General features: G+C 29.8%; 1 protein-coding gene across 2 annotated transcripts in view; it reads left to right on the top strand.

Annotated features, from left to right (window-relative positions):
• Positions 1-17133, top strand: part of LOC139501846 (ferric-chelate reductase 1-like) — a 34265-nt gene extending 17132 nt beyond the window's left edge. For both annotated transcript variants that reach the window (XM_071291079.1, XM_071291073.1), the window contains exons 2-16: positions 845-1056; positions 2589-2746; positions 3415-3509; positions 5062-5161; positions 5644-5856; positions 6139-6240; positions 6685-6847; positions 7039-7161; positions 8124-8239; positions 8791-8877; positions 10987-11055; positions 11397-11496; positions 12150-12296; positions 12707-12777; positions 13570-17133. In XM_071291079.1, the coding sequence (XP_071147180.1) occupies positions 855-1056; positions 2589-2746; positions 3415-3509; positions 5062-5161; positions 5644-5856; positions 6139-6240; positions 6685-6847; positions 7039-7161; positions 8124-8239; positions 8791-8877; positions 10987-11055; positions 11397-11496; positions 12150-12296; positions 12707-12777; positions 13570-13662 (1839 nt within the window). In that variant the 5' untranslated portion in view covers positions 845-854 and the 3' untranslated portion in view covers positions 13663-17133. The remainder of the gene's footprint in view (positions 1-844; positions 1057-2588; positions 2747-3414; positions 3510-5061; positions 5162-5643; positions 5857-6138; positions 6241-6684; positions 6848-7038; positions 7162-8123; positions 8240-8790; positions 8878-10986; positions 11056-11396; positions 11497-12149; positions 12297-12706; positions 12778-13569) is intronic.
• Positions 17134-19627: the final 2494 nt, after the last annotated feature.

Here is a 19627-nt window from a genome sequence, read left to right as displayed (position 1 = left end):
GGCAAAGTGGGGGGGGGGGGGGGGGGGGGGGGTTGCGCAACAACAAAACTACTTCACAACTTTCTCATTACTTTGCATTTCTTGTTAGATAAATTTTACAAAAATTCTCCCCTGAAACAACTGTCGAATTTAAACAAACTTGGTTTAAATCACCACTAGGATATCCAGGGACCACTGTGTATGATGACCCTGCCTGCCCACATGGCTGAAATAAAACATAGGTTTCAAATGCACTTTTTAGTATTATATCTCTGAAACTAAACGACAGTACAACAGTTGCATTTATCATGCAACAATTGTAAATAAAAATATCAGGTGAGCGACACAGGGTCCTTGGACCCTCTAGTTTTTTTGTCTGGATTGCTACATCAAGCAATCGGACTGAATTCTATTTTTGGCCTAACTATTGAGACTTCTCTACTGCTTTAGCCTAAAGATTTATGTATAACTATGTTCTAGTGACAGTTATACCATCAAATTTCTTATTATATTTATTATGTATACCCATAAATGTATTGTGCTTCATTTCTCTGTCAGTTGTTTCTGTCGTATAAATGTAAATACAGAGTTTGATTATTTTTAAGGGGAAGCTGCTACACAATTGTACCATGAGTCAATGTTAACTTTTCTATTTTGTAGGAGTAGTTTAGATGATACACAAAGTTAACTTTTCTATTTTGTAGAACTGATGCTTACACAATCACTTGTTAAATGCTTACCTTACTATTTTGTTAAACTGTTAAGATGCTACACAATCACTTGTTAAATGCTTACCTTACTATTTTGTTAAACTGTTAAGATGCTACACAATCACTTGTTAAATGCTTACCTTACTATTTTGTAGAACTGTTAAGATGGTACACCATCATTTGTTTCCTCTGGTATTAATATTACTATGGAACCCAGTATACAGTGCTCCAGAGCAAATAGATTGTTGTGTATGTGGATCACTAGAACTTAGAAGTCCCAAAGGATTACAACCAAACATTTACCCTTCACCATTCCAAGTTTTAGTCAAAGAAAAACAATATGCACCGGGAGGACTTTCTATAAATGGTAAGAAGAATATAAAGAATTCTGGGATATATTTCAATAGATTATACTATTTCAAAAGTAACTATATAGAATGCTTCATATCAGTAAATGTATGACATGGCTGACACTTTATTCAGCTATGACTGATACAGATGCCTTGAATAGATGTAGGAAGATGTGGTATGGATTGAATGGTTACTTCAGATTTATAAGAATATCCCTTCTGAAAGGGATAATTGTTTAGAATTTTATGTTAGTCTTTTCCAGTGACATTCTGGTGTTTTAAGGATTATTGATTAGTGGTAATTCTCTGCATATGTTTTGTAAATTGGATGCTGGGTGTCAAATTTTAGAAAAAATAAATTTCAGAATAAAGATCTGTTTAAATGATAATCCATGTTGTCTGGGCGTGTGTAGTGATAAATCATTTATACACCTGTTTAACACATAAAACTACTTCAATATCATGCAGTCTGTGTTCACAGAAATATTTATAAATACTATTTTATCTTTTGCATACCAATTACTTATAAGCTAGAACTGTTTTAATTGTATAAATCTTTAGAAAATCTTTATTTTAAATGCAGAAGAAAAAAACAGATAAAAAATCAATTTCCTCATGCACAATGGCCTTATTTACTTAAAAAACAGTTTCTGTATGCCCTCTCTAAACAGGGGCTCAGCTTCCCATACACATCAAAAATGGTAAATGGCTTATGAAAAATGATAAGTTTGTCAGTGTAGTCATCTTTATAAATATGCTGTTGTTGATATTATCTCCTTAGTTCCAAGGCAATTATTGAGATGATGCTTTCATTAACCTTTACCCCTTTGGTATTATCTTACATTTTTTACCTGTTGATTGATGTTATCAAATCATACCTCAATTCCAGTAGTAGGAGTATTTCTTGCTTGTATTGTTAGAGAAATAGAAAGAACATATGGATAGTTCTGTATGAGGCCAACACAAATAATATGTGTAATTTGTGTGATTGTATTACCCAAATAATCCTTATTGCTTTTGAATCTCAACTGTTTTTTATGACGTAGCAGAAGGGGCATTAAGTTTTTACCCTTGTCTGACTACGTCTGATGTCGTACATCCAGAAATTGGTTTCCATTCTCTAATTTGAGTTTGCCTCAACCAAATGTTATGAAACTTAAACACAATGCTTATTAAGACCGAAAAAAGATCCAAGTTTGAATTTGAGTGGGCTCACTTTCACCATGTTGGTAAATTTGCAGATTATGCACACTGGTTTTATTTACCTCAAGCAAATGTAATGAAACTTTTACACAAGCTTATAACCATCAAACAAAATCAGGTACAAAGTAGGGTGGTGTCACTTTTGCCTTATTTGAGATATGTCCCTTTGCAAATTATATAGAGTTTGTTGTATATTTATGAACTTATTTGAAATCTGTGTCCCATTGACACATTCTTTGTTTATTTTAGTAACAATACAAAACTCTTGAATGAATACACAGACTTTGTATTAAGACCAATATAGTTATACTTTCTGTTTAAATGTAATGTCATTTTCTGTTTACAGTAAACATCACATCTTTAGATAACACCAGAACATTTGTCCACTTTATGCTACAAGCTGTATTTATAAAACAAGATGGCTCTATAAGCAGTGATGATTCAGTTGGAGAGTTTATTAATTTAGATGAGGATAAATACACTACTGTAAAAGATTGTGGAACGGTAAGGTTCCGTATTTATAGATATTATCACTTGTATGAAATTGAAGATTTTGCAAAATTTGAACAAAGAGATGTTTTTTATTTAACTTAATTAAGTATTACAAAACAACAGTAAAATAACCTTCTCGTGTTGACAACTTTGGATATTCACCTTTTCATTGGGCCATAATTGTATATTATTGTACATAAGAATAACTTTTAGCTCTGCTTGTAAAGAATATAAAAATGCTTCACATATATTTGCTTTTACAATATTGTTTAAAATATAGTCATACTCTGTTTGTGCACTGGCAAAGTAAAGTATAGGGGTAAATAATGAGAAGATAATGAGTAAATAATGAGTATATAACGTGAGATGACAAAATAATCCTTGACTTATGAGATCATCACACAGATCCAGGTATCTAGATATCTAGCAAATTATAAAAAAAAGAAATTTAAAAATCAGGCAATAAGTTTTTTCATAACAAAATAAGATAATAATAACAAGCTATATCAGTCTGCAACCTGAGGAGAGCAGAGCATAATGCTTTCTTAGCTGAAACCTTGTTTATTTATATCGTTCCATTCTTGTAGAATACATAGCCTAAAGTAATAGACAGAGGATACAAAGATAATTGATATGTTTTAAAAGAAATAGTTGTAATTAAATATTATTTACTTTTCTAGTCAGCTGTAAAGAGTGTGGACAGACTGAAGAAATCATTGATAAGATTTTCATGGAAAAACGGGGATGTGAAAAATAAAGGACATATAAAGTTCAGGTACTTAAAATTAATACACATAGATTCAGATGTAAACAAATACTCTACTTGGTTCATGATATACTGGTAATCTTATAAAAGAAATGTATTTATAAAAATGTGGTTTAGTGCCAATGAGACAACTTTCCTTCCAACATGATGCATAAAAAGTAAACAATTATTAGTCAAAGTACGGCTTTCAACATGTAGCCTTGACTCACACTGAACAGCAAGCTATAAAGGGCCTTATAAATGACTAGTGTAAAACTACTAAAACGGGAAAACCAAAGGTCTAAAAAAACAAAACAAGAAACACTTACAAACCACACCAACAAATGACAACCACTGAACAACAGCTATTGGCAGTTTCTTCTACTATTACAGTTTTGATTTTGTTGAGCAATAACTTCTGAATTAGATGAAAAATTCTATTTTATGGATGTGTGGGAAATTTTGTCTAGTTGTTGAAACTTTTAATTCTCTGAAACTGAATGAACAGTGATTTTATATATAAATTGGAGTATGACTAAAATACTTTTTTATAAAAAAAATTGAGTGGAAAAACCCAAATCACACATAGAAAAAATGAAATGAAACAGCTAAATTTTATTTTGCATAACTTTTCCCAATTCTCATTACAAAGTGCTTTAATGAGGATCATATTTTTAATGGCCAAAGAAGGATGACTTAATACACATTTTGATAAGTTTTCAATACAGATCTCATTCCTGTATACATTTTCATGGCTGACATGGCAAATTATCAAGTTTCTTTAAGGGCATACAATACAGTTACAGGGAAGGTAATGACGTTGCTAACGTAAAATGTTATTTTCGCGACGTCAAACTATGACATATCGGGAAAAGATGCATTTTTCGACTGATTTTTATCATTCAAACTGATTTAATTTGAAAACGAGTGCATGGACCCCTATTTTTTAAAACAACAATTTGTTTCATTTTGCCAGGGGATTATGTGACCCAAATTTTATAAAACTGTAAATAGCGCAATTTTTTTAATTTTGATAAACATGCAGCAAAAAAATGACGTTTTTTCCTCTATTCATGAACATTTGATAAATATAGAGTTATTTCAGAATAAAAATTGAATAATTTTTAATGATACTTATAAAATACAGAAATTACCAATATTTACAAAAAACAATTTGTGTTTATTTTTTAAAACAAAAAAGTTGTCTTTCTTTCGAAAAAGAAAATACGGACATAAATCTGAATTTTGAGCAAATATACAAAATTTCGACCTCATTTTACTCAAAAAGTAGCACATGAAGGTATATTTTTTATTACATATTTGATTTAATCAGGTAAAAAATAGCCTATATGCAAATTTTCATCAACTTGTAAATACAGGTTCAAAACTGTATTGTATGCCCTTATAAGGGTTTATTTTATACTGACAGATGTGAAGGTTTTGGGACTTTTCCCTGTTGGATGTTTCAAATTTTGTTTTTTAATTGTATCGATAAAGAGTAACTTTTTTGTTATTAGTGTTCTGATTGCTGATTCAAATTTTTGTTTTGTATTTGAAAAATTATTGTGTGATTTTATTATAGAGCAACCATAGTAGAAGATGGAGGAACTAATTACTGGGTCAGAGAATTGTCACATCCAGTGGAAGATGTTAACTTACCTCCCCTTGATATGAGACCAAATGTAAGTGGACCAAGATATAAACTTTTAAATTAGTTTGTGAAATAAGATAACCCAAAAACTAAATATTTTCTGTAAATGCTATTAAGAAAGAGGTTTCTAAGTTAATATCTATTAATAATTTAATTTTGGATGTAACACATCTTCTGATTGGCTGAAGTTGTTATGTTTATCAGCTCATAGACATAATTTTGTCATGTGACTGTGACATCATCAACGTTTTTTTCATGGTTTACTATGGTTTAAAATGGAAGTTAGAATTAAATTATAAGAAATGACTAGTATTTTATCTGTCTATTCGAAATAACATTAAAAATGTAGTGCACACTTAAAAATAACCCACTACACAGGTTATTCAGTATGCACCACATTTTTTATATTATTTTTTCAGACAGAAAAGATATTACAGTCATTTCTTAGCTAAGTCTGTTTGTTGATACTTAATCTCATATGTCAGTTTTATTTATGTTTCTTTTATTTTTCAGAAACACCCACTGATACCAGTGATAAACACAGAGGAATGTGGAAGAGTCAAGGGATGTTACCGGGTACCAGAAGGCTGCTGGGAACCATACTGTGATTATATTGCCACCTGGAGGAGAACAGCTGGCAATAGTTATGAAATAGAACTTGGAGCAATGACAGATGGTGTGACTGATAGATATGTTGCCATGGCAATATCTGATGACATCAGATGGGTTTGTTTTACTTGAACACTTATTTTCAGTAAATATATGTCTTTCAGAAGTTATAGAAAAAAAAAGAACATTTGTTTTAAATTGTTTTATAAGAATAATGGGGACTTGATAAAAACCATTTTACGGTCCTGAAAACAGCAAAAATATGAACAAAATATCATAAAAATTTACAAAACAATCCTGTATGTGCACCCTGACAATTCTATTTTTAGACATGGTTGACATTGAGGTTAACATATATATTTTTCTTGATTTAGAATTAAAGCTTTGATATATTTCCAGGGAGATGATGTAGTATTACAATGTGTACACAATGGAACTTCTAAGGAGACACAAGTAAATGTAGGCAGGAGTGTAGATGATCACAGTACAGTCCTGGAAGAAGTAAGTATTATAGGACAATACACAGCCACAGATAATGGAATTGCTTTCTTTACAATGATACTGTTATTTTCATCCAGTTAGGGGAGAGGGAGAAGTGTGCTTAGTGCTTGAAGAAACTTCTAAAATAACACTTTGAGGATCAATAGGCGACTTTTTGATAGCTAAATCTTGCAAACCCTTTTGTCTTTGTTGTTGGAATTATTGCTTTATTTGTACTCATCTTTAAGATATATTTAATATACACCATTGAACAATCAATATTCAATTAATTGATTTGGGTATTATTGATTTTGAGGGTTTTTAATAGGCAAACAGGATATAGCATGATTCATAAATATGAAATACTTTGCTAAAAGGTGTACACATTGAAATAATTAATAGTAAATGATAGTTAAAGAACTTAAAATTTTCCTTGCTGATTCTTTGTTTTCTCTTTTTTTTCAGCAACGTGTACAAGATAATGCTATAGTTGGTCCTACAGAAGGTCCATTAGGTCAGATATGGGGGAAAAGGTTAAGATGTAGATTTATTGTGTCTACAGGAGCCATTCCTGGCTTCCCAGAAGGTTACAAACACATCCTAATGTCAAGAGGTGGAGCATCTAATGGTATGTATAATTAGGTAGCAGTGATGTAGGTCAGCAACACTATACCTTAGAAATGTTTATGTTTATGTTGCATATGTTTGTGTCTCTCCTCCAGTACAAAGATATGTTATTGTGAATTAGGTTACTTTCTATACTAGTATTTTCATAGCTTTTATACAGAATTTGAATGAAATGTTGTATTATTATTGTAGGTGTCTCACAGAGGCATGGACATGGGGTTGGAGAGATTCCAGTAGCAACACCAGACCAAGTCAGTTTACAAGAGAAACATAATGTTGGAGACTTTGCCAGGTTTTCACTTGTCAAAGCCCATGGTTAGTCTGTTGTACATAACTAACTGTGTTTGTTTTTTCTGTATCTTGCTCTTTCTATTGATATGAGTCAGACTTAAAAAGATTCTCATTAAGAAATGTGAAAAGAAACAATGACTGACTGTCCTTCCATTAAATTCCTCATACATCATTGTCACAGAAAACTCTGGATATTAACATATTGTTGTGAACGTTAAATATCGCGGCAGTACCTTTTTGTAAACGTTACGTCGTTCCCGGCAAATTTGACAGTTGCCGATTGAATGTAAAAAATTCCACCAACATGTGGTGGTCGAATAACATCTTTGTTTTCTAGCTTGTTATGAATCCTACATTTCTTTAGTTACTTGTATTTACATGCTTTATATTGTTGAATCCGTGTCGAGACTTATGACATCCTGCTTGCTTTTTTTATGATTCATATTTATTTACGCACTAACAGTTATTTACATGATAACCTTGACCGGCAACGAACTATATTCGTACATGCAAGGATAAGGTGTGCTAAGAACTATAAAACTGGACTTTTCTGATAACGAAACGAATTTGAACTGATCTTGAAAGATTCCAAGATGTTATAACACATACACGAAATCACATTCAACCGTTATAACATGTTGTATTTTATTTACCTGTATTTATTATTATTGATAATAATAATCTCTAATACTTTTAAAAGTTGTTTAGTCATTATTTAATATCCAGAAACCAAAGATATTGTTTTTACACATATCAATGATCTACACTACAATGGCAGGAAATACTCATATTTCTTAAACACCACCCCAATTTTTGCCCCTGGTGGGTCATGTGGCTCAATATTTACTACTAGCATACTATTACATTACCATTATTTTTCTTTTTTCTTTGGATAAATTTTGAATTGGCTGTTGTTTATTGCCATGAATTATTATTTCCTCCCTAACTATTTTATTTTGTTATGTTATATTCAAATATTTTTTCAGGTATTTTGATGATTTTGGCCTGGGCTTTCTTTGGAACAATTGGACTTCTTTGGACCAAGTACTACAAAACAATGTGGCCTAATAAGAGATTTTATGGAGAAAGATACTGGTTTGTTGTAAGTTATTTACTAGTACTTTGATACATTTAGACATATTTGCAGTTAAAACATCTCTGATAGAAATCAATCTTTATTCAATTAATATAAATAAGAAGATGTGGTATGAGTCTGCATGCCAATGAAACAATTCAATGTATGAAAAGATAACAGTAATAGGTCAAAGTACAGCCTTGAACCCCATACCTTTACTCATTTCAAACAGCAAGTTATAATGGGCCCCAAAATGACTAGTGTAAAATTATTCAAACAGGAAAACCAACAGTATTATGATATCTATATAAAAAAAACACGAAACACCTATGCACCACACCAACAAACCACAACCACTGACTGCTCCTGACTTAGGACAGGAGCATAGAAACATACTTTAAAATGAAGTGTTTTTCAAATGGTTGATATTACATGTATTTTTACCAGATGTCTGTGTCAACAGGCAATTTTTTCAAGAGAAATTATTGCTTTAATGAATTGTAGTTTGATATTATTGTGGTTTTTAAGTAACAGATATATTTTGTGTTTATAGCTTATGACTTCCTAATTTTTTGCAGGCCCATTTTAACTGTATGGTAATGTTGGTCCTACTGGTTGTGATAGCATTCATAATCATATTTGTAGAAGTTGGTGGATATAGTAGGGTAAGCAAAATATACTCACAAACAAATTATACTCTTTCAATAACATGTCCTACATAAAGTAGTTACCAGTGTTCTGTTTTTTTTTCTTTCTTATAGTCCCATTATTTCATTTGAACTGTTCTAAGAATAGTTTTTGTGAATTCATATTTCAACCATTGTTAAATTATTTAACCTATTGATATAAGCTTAGAATTTTAAATATGAATGGTAACATACCATTTTCAAAATACAGGTTAAGTTTGATATCAAAGTTAAATATCAGTGACTGTTTTTAAGAGGATAATGTAAACTAGTGCAGGTTTGCATTATATAGGGTATGTCAGTATCCAGAAAGAAGAAAGTTATTGTAGTTTTTCTCTTCATTTACTATGGTTAGGGACATAAGAAAGCTACTTTATTTGTTCTCTTCATTGACTTTGGTTGGAGACTAAAGAATGGTACTTTTTTGGGTTTTTTTTAATTTGTTACAGATTTTATAATTTTATGACAAATATCATTTATTTGAACTATGTAGGAGTCAAACTCAGTAACTATTGTTAAATGGATTTTTTTCTCATTCAAAGAAGTTGTGTTTTCTTCAGTTTTGAATTTAAATTATATCTGTTATCATTACTATATTTCTTATCCATTGAAAAATTGTTGACGAATATATTGAAAATATCATTAATTGATGATTACTTCATGTTAACAGAGTTTACCAAAGGTAATTGTGTAATTCTTTTCTGTAAATCAAAGATGTTTTAAGGTTATCAGTATAATAAAATTAAAACTGCTTGTTCAAAAGGGAATTTTATGTTGAGGTTACACATTGTGCATGTATATACATGATATATCTTAACTCACTCACACAACATAACAAAAACATTCACAATGTCACTCTGTAATTATAAACACAGATAAATAACTGGAAAATGTATTATGGTAAAGGCACTGGATGTTATGAAAGATTACATATTGTGATCATCCAGATAAGATTTATCAAATAAAACTAGGATTTTTTTGCAAAGATGAACTTAACTGATAAATCAAGTTGAGGTGCATGACAACTGGGTTTAAAGATATAATCTGAATTTCTAAAGTATTGAAAAAATATTATTTTACTTGAAACATGTACAAAGAGAAAAGTTCTATGTAATTTCTTTCTTGTCGTATAGTAGAGCATTTAAGAATTTTCTAGTAAATTTATTTAAACTAATTACCAGTAGATTGTAAACTTAAATTTACTTCATAGAAAGGGTTTAGTTGATGACAATGTGATATCGAACCAACAACAATAAAACCAATTCTAATGCAATTATTTTGTATCAATGGTTCTGATTGGATGACAGTTAGCGTAAAATTTTCTATCACTTTGTCTGTACCTAAAGGAAGCCGACATTTTGAATTGCTGAATGTATTGACATGAAATTTCTACAATAATAAGCCAAAAAACTCACATGTTGCATCTAAAAATCTTCTTTTTATCAAATTTTATTACATTCTGAAGCGGCACAGAAGCCAGAAAACGCTCTATGTTTATGTTTAACGCCGGAAGCATACCTATGACGTCACCTAGTGTAGGGACCAAAGAAGATAACATCTTTTCGCAGAATTTTCTTTAATGAAGATTTTACACTTAAATAATGATTGAAATTTAATTATGAACTTGTTTTGCTTTAGAATAGAGATAACTGTATTATATTTGAAGCTTTGCAGACGTCCATCAGTAGTTTTACTGTCGCAAATACCTGTTTACCTGTCTCCGCTACGCGTCACTAGGTAAACTAAACTTGTGACAGTAAAACTACCGATGGACGTCCTTAAAGCTTCAAATTCAATACAGTTATCTCTTAAATAGACTTCTGGATGTTGACCTTTATTTTTCAGTCTTAGAAAAGTGTCCATGAAAGTCACATTAGTTAAAACATTACTAACTTTTCTAATTTAACAGAAAATACTGAAGTCATGCTATCCATACAAAATTTATCAAATAAAACTATGATTTTTTGGAATATGAACTTAACTGATAACTCAAATTGAGGTGCATTATCATTTTTTATAAGGATATATTATGAATAACTGACAATTCATGTACTAAAATATTAATTTGACATGTACTTTCTATTACAGGCAGATTATCTCCCCTATGAAGCACATCCTATTCTAGGAATCATTATCTTCTGTTGTATACTTCTAAATGTAAGTATGTTAATTACAATATCTGAAGTGGTGTTTGAAGTTCATGTTATGCTCAATTAATTCAAGAAATAATTAAGTTAGTTCTTGCAAAATGTTTGACATCACCTTATGTTGTTCCATTCAATTTAACAAAACTTTTTGTGCAAGATGAAGAATATGAATTTAAGGATGTTTGAAAGGTTTCCTCATATTATATTTAAGATTTTTGTCTTATTAGCTACATATTTAAAAAAAAAACAAAAAAAAACTCACTTAATTTATTCTTTTAACTTTGTTTAAAAAAAATTGAATACTGTAGTCGAAGATAGAAATAAATTTTAGACTGTTTTTTTTTCTTTCAGCCAATCATTGCCTTACTTAGACCAGCAGAAGATCACAAGTGTAGACCTGTAGTCAACTGGATCCATTGGTTCTTTGGTACAGTTGGCTGGTGTCTTGCAAGTAAGTATATTGTTAGGGGTTAAAGGTGCTATTTTAAAGAATAAAAGGGAAAATTCCACAATTTATTATGTAGGAAGGCCTTTCAATTATAGGTTGTTATAATACACATTAAAGGATGAAATTCTAAGATATGTACTTCTATACAACAAAAAGAAGAGACCAATTTCATTGTGCTACAACTCCTCTGAAACCATACATAGTCGGAAATATTTGTGATAGGACGTATAAATGTAGTGTTCTGTACTTCCTAAATTTGTCTTTGAAACAATCTAATTTTCACAGAAAATGCCATTTTTTGAAAAAAATAACCAAATTTGGAGTCCTTTATCGATCTGTGTCTTATATGCTTTCGCGCATGCTGAGTCAATGTACTGTGTGTTAAATTTAAAAACTCTTTGTTTCTATACTTGCCCAATTGTACGACAAGTTCTAGTATAATCAAAACTTTCTGTCTCATGTCATTCAACTTTGTCAGGTAGTTAACAAATTTATACTATTTCACTTCCAAAAAGTTTTTCCAGGAAATGTACAATATAATTCTTGGTCACATGTTTATTTAAATGATTATTCTATTTCAGTTCCTTACTTGTTTATTTGAAATGTTTATTCTAATTTAGTTCTTATATGTTATTTGAATGTTTATTCTATTTTAGTTCCAAACATGTTTATTGGCATGGATTTCGGCAAGGCTATGGTTCCATGGTGGGCCACATGGATTCTGTGTATCTACATTCTGTACCACATCATTGTAGAGATAACATTAGAGGTCCATCAATGCTGCACACACAAGAAAAATAAAGGTAGGCTCATATTTTTGGGATGAATTATAAAAAAGTTTTAATAGAATTGAAGTTTAGAAAAAAAAAAGAAGATGTGGTATGATTGCCAATGAGACAACTTTTCACAAAAGACCAAAATGACACAGAAATTAACAACTATAGGTCACTGTTTTGCCTTCAACAAGAAACTAATGGCCTCATTCATGTGCAAAAAAAAATGAACAAAAAAACAATATGTTACACAGCAACAGACGCCAACCACTGAATTACAGGCTCCTGACTTGGGACAGACACGTGCATTACAGGTAAGTATGTATGATATAATGAAATAAATAAAACTTTATTTATTTACTCATCTTTAGTTATTTCAAGTTAAATGTCCTTTCCAGATTAGATTATGTAGAATTAATGAATACGATTTGTGTTTTCAGAGAGAAGGAAGAAGTATGAATTCCAGAAACGTGATAATCCTAAAGTGAGAATTCCAGAACCAGAACCTGCTGTAAGTTTCCTCAAAACATTTGCCCCTCCCCTCTTTGATAAAAGGGGCATAATTTTTCCTTTGCATATCTCATTCTATTTGTTCATTAGCCAACCAAGTATCAAGTTACAGTTTTGGTTTAAGTTATTTTACATCATTGTTTAATTGCCACATCTTGAAACACATTTTCTTTATGATTTGAAATTTTTAAATATATAACAAATTAGGTTTTTAATACCGATTTTGCAGTTGATTAAACATAGAAATGTTATAATGCGAGCAAGACATAGTAACATATTACTTTTGAAAGTGATTTTTCCTGAAACATAGTAAAAATGCTCAGTGAGCCTCATGTTTCTATTTGTATCTAACCCTTAAACAAATGAGTGATAATTCACGACAATGAATGTTTCACTTGAAAACAAAACTAATTATTGTTTAATTAAATGAAGATAAACATCATTTAGACAGGAACTTAATAGTTCTAACTTACATGGACATGTTGGCCAGGTAATCTAAGCAGTTAATCTACTATATCACTTGTCTTCAATATTGAGGTTGCGAGTTACAATCCCACACATGGCAGGTGCATTTGACTCAAATGTTTAGTGACAAGAATTGGCAGTTTTCCTGTTAAAGGTTGTGGTTCTCTCTGAGCAATTCAGCTTCCTCCATCTGTAAAAAATGGCTGCTAAAATATAGCCGATAGTACTGAAAGATGCATTAAACACCAAAAATAAATCAATCAATCTAGCTTATCCAAATAGAACACATGAAGGTCTGATACTTTATTTTGTTTATTTTTTATTTTAGGGTCGAGTATTCAAGAGAAACATGTTATTTGTCCATTTTATAATAACATGTATAGTGAACCTGATAATGCTGATCGCCATTGCTGCATCTTAAATCAACAGATTGATGACAAAGGGGAGATAACCAAGGACAGGTCACTAGACAAAAAAGAAAGAGAATGAAATTTGAAAAGAACATTTACTTTTGATCTGTAAAATGATTTGTAATGCAATTTTATGTTATTATAAGCTACTGTGATTCTTCTATTGTAAAAATAGATATAAATATCTTGTACAATTAGCTTTTTATGCATTAGAAGATAAGGTTCAACTAATCTATAAGAAATTGAAAATGATGAGCAAATAATACTCATATTGTAAATCAAATTTATGTTTCGTTAATTGAAGTTTTCAAGCAATATTTGCATTGAAAAATAGGTTTCGTTAAATGAATTTTTAGAATGATTAATTACTTTAGGATAAATACTTAGTTATGATATAGTTAAACGATTCAAATTGATTTTTCTGCCATATACTCAAAAGACATTTTGTCTCTAAATGTAAAACATTCCATGGAAAAACTCAGGTCATGATTGAACTGGTCCATGGAACCTTCAGATCAATATTTTTTAAAAATTATTAAAAAAATTAAAAATATTATTACTTTCAGTAGTTGTGTTTACAAAAATAAACAATTGCAATTAAATGTGTTGCTGTTTCTTAGGTCAGCTGTTTTATATCTTATGCAGAATATTGTATACATTAGCTTTTGTTTTTTGTAAGATTTAATATCTGAATGTATAAAAAAACTATATAGAAAAAACATGAAAATTAATATGATACTAATATTATTGCCATTTGATAAATTTGCACTTTGTTTTGAACAGTAAACTTTCTGAATTAATACTTGTCCATAGAGGTTGTTCAATTTAATGTAAATTATATCAGGTAATTCCTGATAATTATGACTTATTGACATCTAATTATGATTTCATGTCTTAACAGATAGTGGAAACATAATGATGTTATTCTTTTGTACTGTTACGCAATTAACCCTTTGATATCATTTATAATGTTATTACACGTACACTTTGTTTATGAGTAGCATTGATAGTGTATGGTGAAAAATGTGTGTGTTCAACGAAAATAATATATAACATGCTGGTAGTGTGTTTAACTTTCTTCTAGCTTTAGAGATAATGGCTTATACTAGCCTTCTTTATTGCATACTTTGAAAATATATAAGCTTAAATTCAGATGCTGTTTAAAGCACTTCAAAAGTGGTCAGTGTTACGATAATTCCATCACAAACTTAATATGTGTATCGTACACCATTATAATTGCTTAATTTTTTTTTGGAAAAAAAACTCATATTTTTGTTCTCAAAAATAGTATAGGTTAGGTCTGAACATAAATTTTCTCAATTGTCTTTAAAGAAGGAAGATCATTGTTTGGATTTACAATAAAATTCCCTGTAAGCAAAACATCATGATTAAAGTAGGTTTTACACAGAATTTTAAGTAAAATATTGTGATTTTACCAAACTTGTTTATATAAACACACTGAATGTTGTATGTATTCTTCACAGCTTTATTTATAGATATTTAGATATATATATATATATATCATTATGTGCAATTTTTTGTTAAGATTTTCTATATTAACAGAATCCAATATCTAACTGCAATGGCAACATGTTATTTTATTTACTGAATAACCCAGGTCTAATATAAAGAGTAAAATGTAATTTAATGCTCACTTCTCAAATTTTACCTTCAAGAATTTTTTAAATGTCACAATTCGAGGTAAATCTATTGTCAGGGTGAAAAATTCTACAAGCAGTCTGTAATGACACTATTTCCCGACCATTTTACCTTATTGGTTGATTTAATTCTCAGTCTCACTTATAATTTATTTTCTTGTCATAGTATTAATAGACAGCAGTACTGGTGTTTTACATGTAATATTTCACTAAAGTAAATATTGAACTTGTATGAAGAATTTGTGACAATTACACAGTACAGTAAAAATTTGATAACCTGCTTAATTCAGACAGATAAGGATTGTATTAATATACATGTGTGAAAGTGTGTACAATTGTGTAGACGTTGTGTAAAGTTGTATGACAATGTATGGACTGAATTGACCACTCCCTGTTATTGGGAAGACTTAGTTATCAAAATTAAATTAAACTGAAATAGGCTAAATGTAGCCAAACATTTATTTGACATCTTTATTATACTATAACAACAGTTGCTGCTTTATGATACATATTTTTGATTTAAGTATGCAAATATTTTAAAGTGTTATGGTATAAGTGATAATGAATTGTTTTGAGACTCTATATGTTTAAGAGTTCCCCTGTTTTTTATAAAATTTCTGTATTAAAGCTCGGTTACTGGGTCACAGATGTATATTTTGTGTAGAAAAGTATAAATGTATTCTATGTTTACAGTTGCATCGGTGATGATAATTGAATAAAAAGGGTGTCTTATTTAGATTTTACATATATGTTTTTCTATGTTATGACATTAGTTTTTGTGTTTAAATTTTTATATTGATTGAAAGCATGGTCTTGAAAATCCTAAAATTTCATAGTTATTGAATTTCATCAATTTGTTTTAAAAGCATTTGCAATTAGATTCTGCCTGAGACTTGTTTGAAATTCCCCATTGAAATTTTGAAAAGTTGGCAGGTGTAAACCATCTTTATGCATGTTATGTTATAATAAATATTTTCAATGATTACTCAATACATGGGTATAATATTAAAAGTCTAATATGTTTTACAACATTTACTTATATTACATATGTATGTTGTGAGGTGTAAGTTTCATTGTCATTTTAATGTAAGAATACTTGTGCTTTGGAAGGTTTACTATTGTATATAGCATGCCACAGGAATGTGATATTTGAGTTAGCTTCATTTTTATACTAAATATTTATCTTTATTGAAAGGTTGTTGTATTATTAAACATTAAGCATAAGGGATTTTAAAGCTGATTTCAAGTTGGATAAAAGAATTTTAAATATTTTTTTCAATTAATATTTCAATTTAAAAATTTGTTAAATCATGCAGCTTTAGAGAGTTTTTTTAGTAGCCAGTGTAATAAATGTTCTAGTCATGCTTCTGCAGAATCTCATAATAAGTATGTCCAACTTGCCTTTTAGCAAAGTTACATTTTATATTATCTTTCATTGTATCCTCTCATCATATTAATATGTATTTCACATTTCAAAATGAAAATAACAGTTTTTACTAAATTTTAATGAAACACAAAATTTGACACTAGAACCTTACATGAAATATTTATAGAACTGATACTATTTTTGTAAAATGTTAAAAGATCTGATACTTTTTGTAATATTTAAAGAGATCTAATAAAGTATTTACTCTGGATTTTTTTTTTTGTCTTTTAAAGAATTTTATAGCTCTCCATTTCATAGAAAATTTACATATTTTGATAATTTGATCTTCCTAAAAAAAAACACTGCTTCCATTTTATGAGTTATCTGCCCTTTATTTACGGTTGTATTGATCATTTTCATATGCTTTATATTTGTAATAAATAAATATGTTTTATCAACATTGCATTGTGTTTTTATTAAAATAACTCTTTTAAAACAGCAGTTAATGAGACAACTATGTTTATTTAAAGGTATACAATAGAATGTAGAATTTCTTCTCATCAAAAGAAGATATGAACAATCCATGAAAAGTCCAAAAACTACACTTTTATATGCTGTCAGTGTTTTTGAAACACGTATTATATATGTATGTTGTCAAGTACAGTTATAAAAAAAGTGATATCAAATAAGAAAGGACAACTCAGATATAGATGACCTTTGAATTCATGCACTTTCCTGGAAATTTCATTTGTCACAATGCTTACGCTATTACGTCAAAGCAAGAATTGATTGTTCATTGACATCAATTATGCCAATTGGTCTCCTGTTTACATATTTTATTTAAAACATGTAACGATTTCTGATAACATAATATCAAAGCTGAATGATAATTAGTACAAAAGTGCCAATTTGACAGAAACTACCAGAAAACTTAATAAAGGCACATTAGCTGCCAAATTCATTTCCATCAAATTGACTTAAACTTTAAGATTTTATTTACAGCATAGTAAACATAAATGGTATACTAGAATTACAAAAGAACACTTTAAACAAAGCATTAAATCATAAAAGTGTATCAACATTTTTGGACTGGTTGCCATCTCTTAAACCATCAACAGGACCTTCAAAGTTTACTGTTTGGCATTTGACAAATGTCGATTATAAATAGTTAAATAAAGATATAATTATAAGGACAGGGTGGGCTTAGCTTGACCTCACTTCATTCATCAGTGATATTAAATTTTCATGCTTAGATCCTCTTCACATGTAGTAAACTACATTTGATGTACTGAATGATTGTTTTTATACGACCGCAAAATTTGAAAAAATTTTCGTCGTATATTGCTATCACGTTGGCGTCGTCGTCGTCCGAATACTTTTAGTTTTCGCACTCTAACTTTAGTAAAAGTGAATAGAAATCTATGAAATTTTAACACAAGGTTTATGACCACAAAAGGAAGGTTGGGATTGATTTTGGGAGTTTTAGTCCCAACATTTTAGGAATTAGGGGCCAAAAGGGCCCAAATAAGCATTTTCTTGGTTTTCGCACTATAACTTTAGTTTAAGTAAATAGAAATCTATGAAATTTTGACATAAGGTTTATGACCACAAAAGAAAGGTTGGGATTGATTTTGGGAGTTTTGGTTCCAACAGTTTAGGAATTAGGGGCCAAAAAAGGGCCCAAATAAGCATTATTCTTGGTTTTCGCACAATAACTTTAGTTTAAGTAAGTAGAAATCAATGAAATTTAAACACAATGTATATGACCACAAAAGGAAGGTTGGTATTGATTTTGGGAGTTTAGGTCCCAACAGTTTAGGAATTAGGGGCCAAAAAGGGACCCAAATAAGCATTTTTTTTGGTTTTCGCACCATAACTTTAGTATAAGTAAATAGAAGTCTATGAAATTTAAACACAAGGTTTATGACCATAAAAGGAAGGTTGGTATTGATTTTGGGAGTTTTGGTCCCAACAGAACAGTTTAGGAATAAAGGGCCCAAAGGGTCCAGATTTAAACTTTGTTTGATTTTATCAAAAATTGAATAATTGGGGTTCTTTGATATGCCGAATCTAACTGTGTATGTAGATTCTTAATTTTTGGTCCCGTTTTCAAATTGGTCTACATTAAGGTCCAAAGGGTCCAAAATTAAACTTAGTTTGATTTTAACAAAAATTGAATCCTTGGGGTTCTTTGATATGCTGAATCTAAAAATGTACTTAGATTTTTTATTATTGGCCCAGTTTTCAAGTTGGTCCAAATCGGGGTCCAAAATTAAACTTTGTTTGATTTCATCAAAAATTGAATAATTGGGGTTCTTTGATATGCCAAATCTAACTGTGTATGTAGATTCTTAATTTTTGGTCCCGTTTTAAAATTGGTTTACATTAACGTCCAAAGGGTCCAAAATTAAACTAAGTTTGATTTTAACAAAAATTGAATTATTGGGCCTCTGTGATATGCTGAATCTAAACATGTACTTAGATTTTTGATTATGGGCCCAGTTTTCAAGTTGGTCCAAATCAGGATCCAAAATTATTATATTAAGTATTGTGCAATAGCAAGAAATTTTCAATTGCACAGTATTCAGCAATAGCAAGAAATCTTCAATTGCACAGTATTGTGCAATAGCAAGATATCTTCAATTGCACAGTATTGTGCAATAGCAAATATTTTCAATTGCACAGTATTGCACAATAGCAAGAAATATCTAATTGCACAATATTGTGCAATAGCAAGAAATTCCAATTGGATTTCAATTGGAGTTATCTTTCTTTGTCCAGAATAGTAGTTGAATCAACTTAAATCATTGTTTTATACAATATACAATGTATATTCACTTTTACTACCAACTGATAGATTAAAACAATCTTTACCATTCAGTGATAACAAGCACTTTTTTTACATTTTAATATTTTATGATGTATTTAAATGAGTAGTTATTGTTGCAAACT

Source organism: Mytilus edulis, chromosome 1, assembly GCF_963676685.1.
Source record: "Mytilus edulis chromosome 1, xbMytEdul2.2, whole genome shotgun sequence".
In the NCBI taxonomy this organism is placed as follows: domain Eukaryota; kingdom Metazoa; phylum Mollusca; class Bivalvia; order Mytilida; family Mytilidae; genus Mytilus; species Mytilus edulis.
Note: the sequence above shows the minus strand (reverse complement) of the source record. Positions and strands in the feature narration are given on the sequence as shown.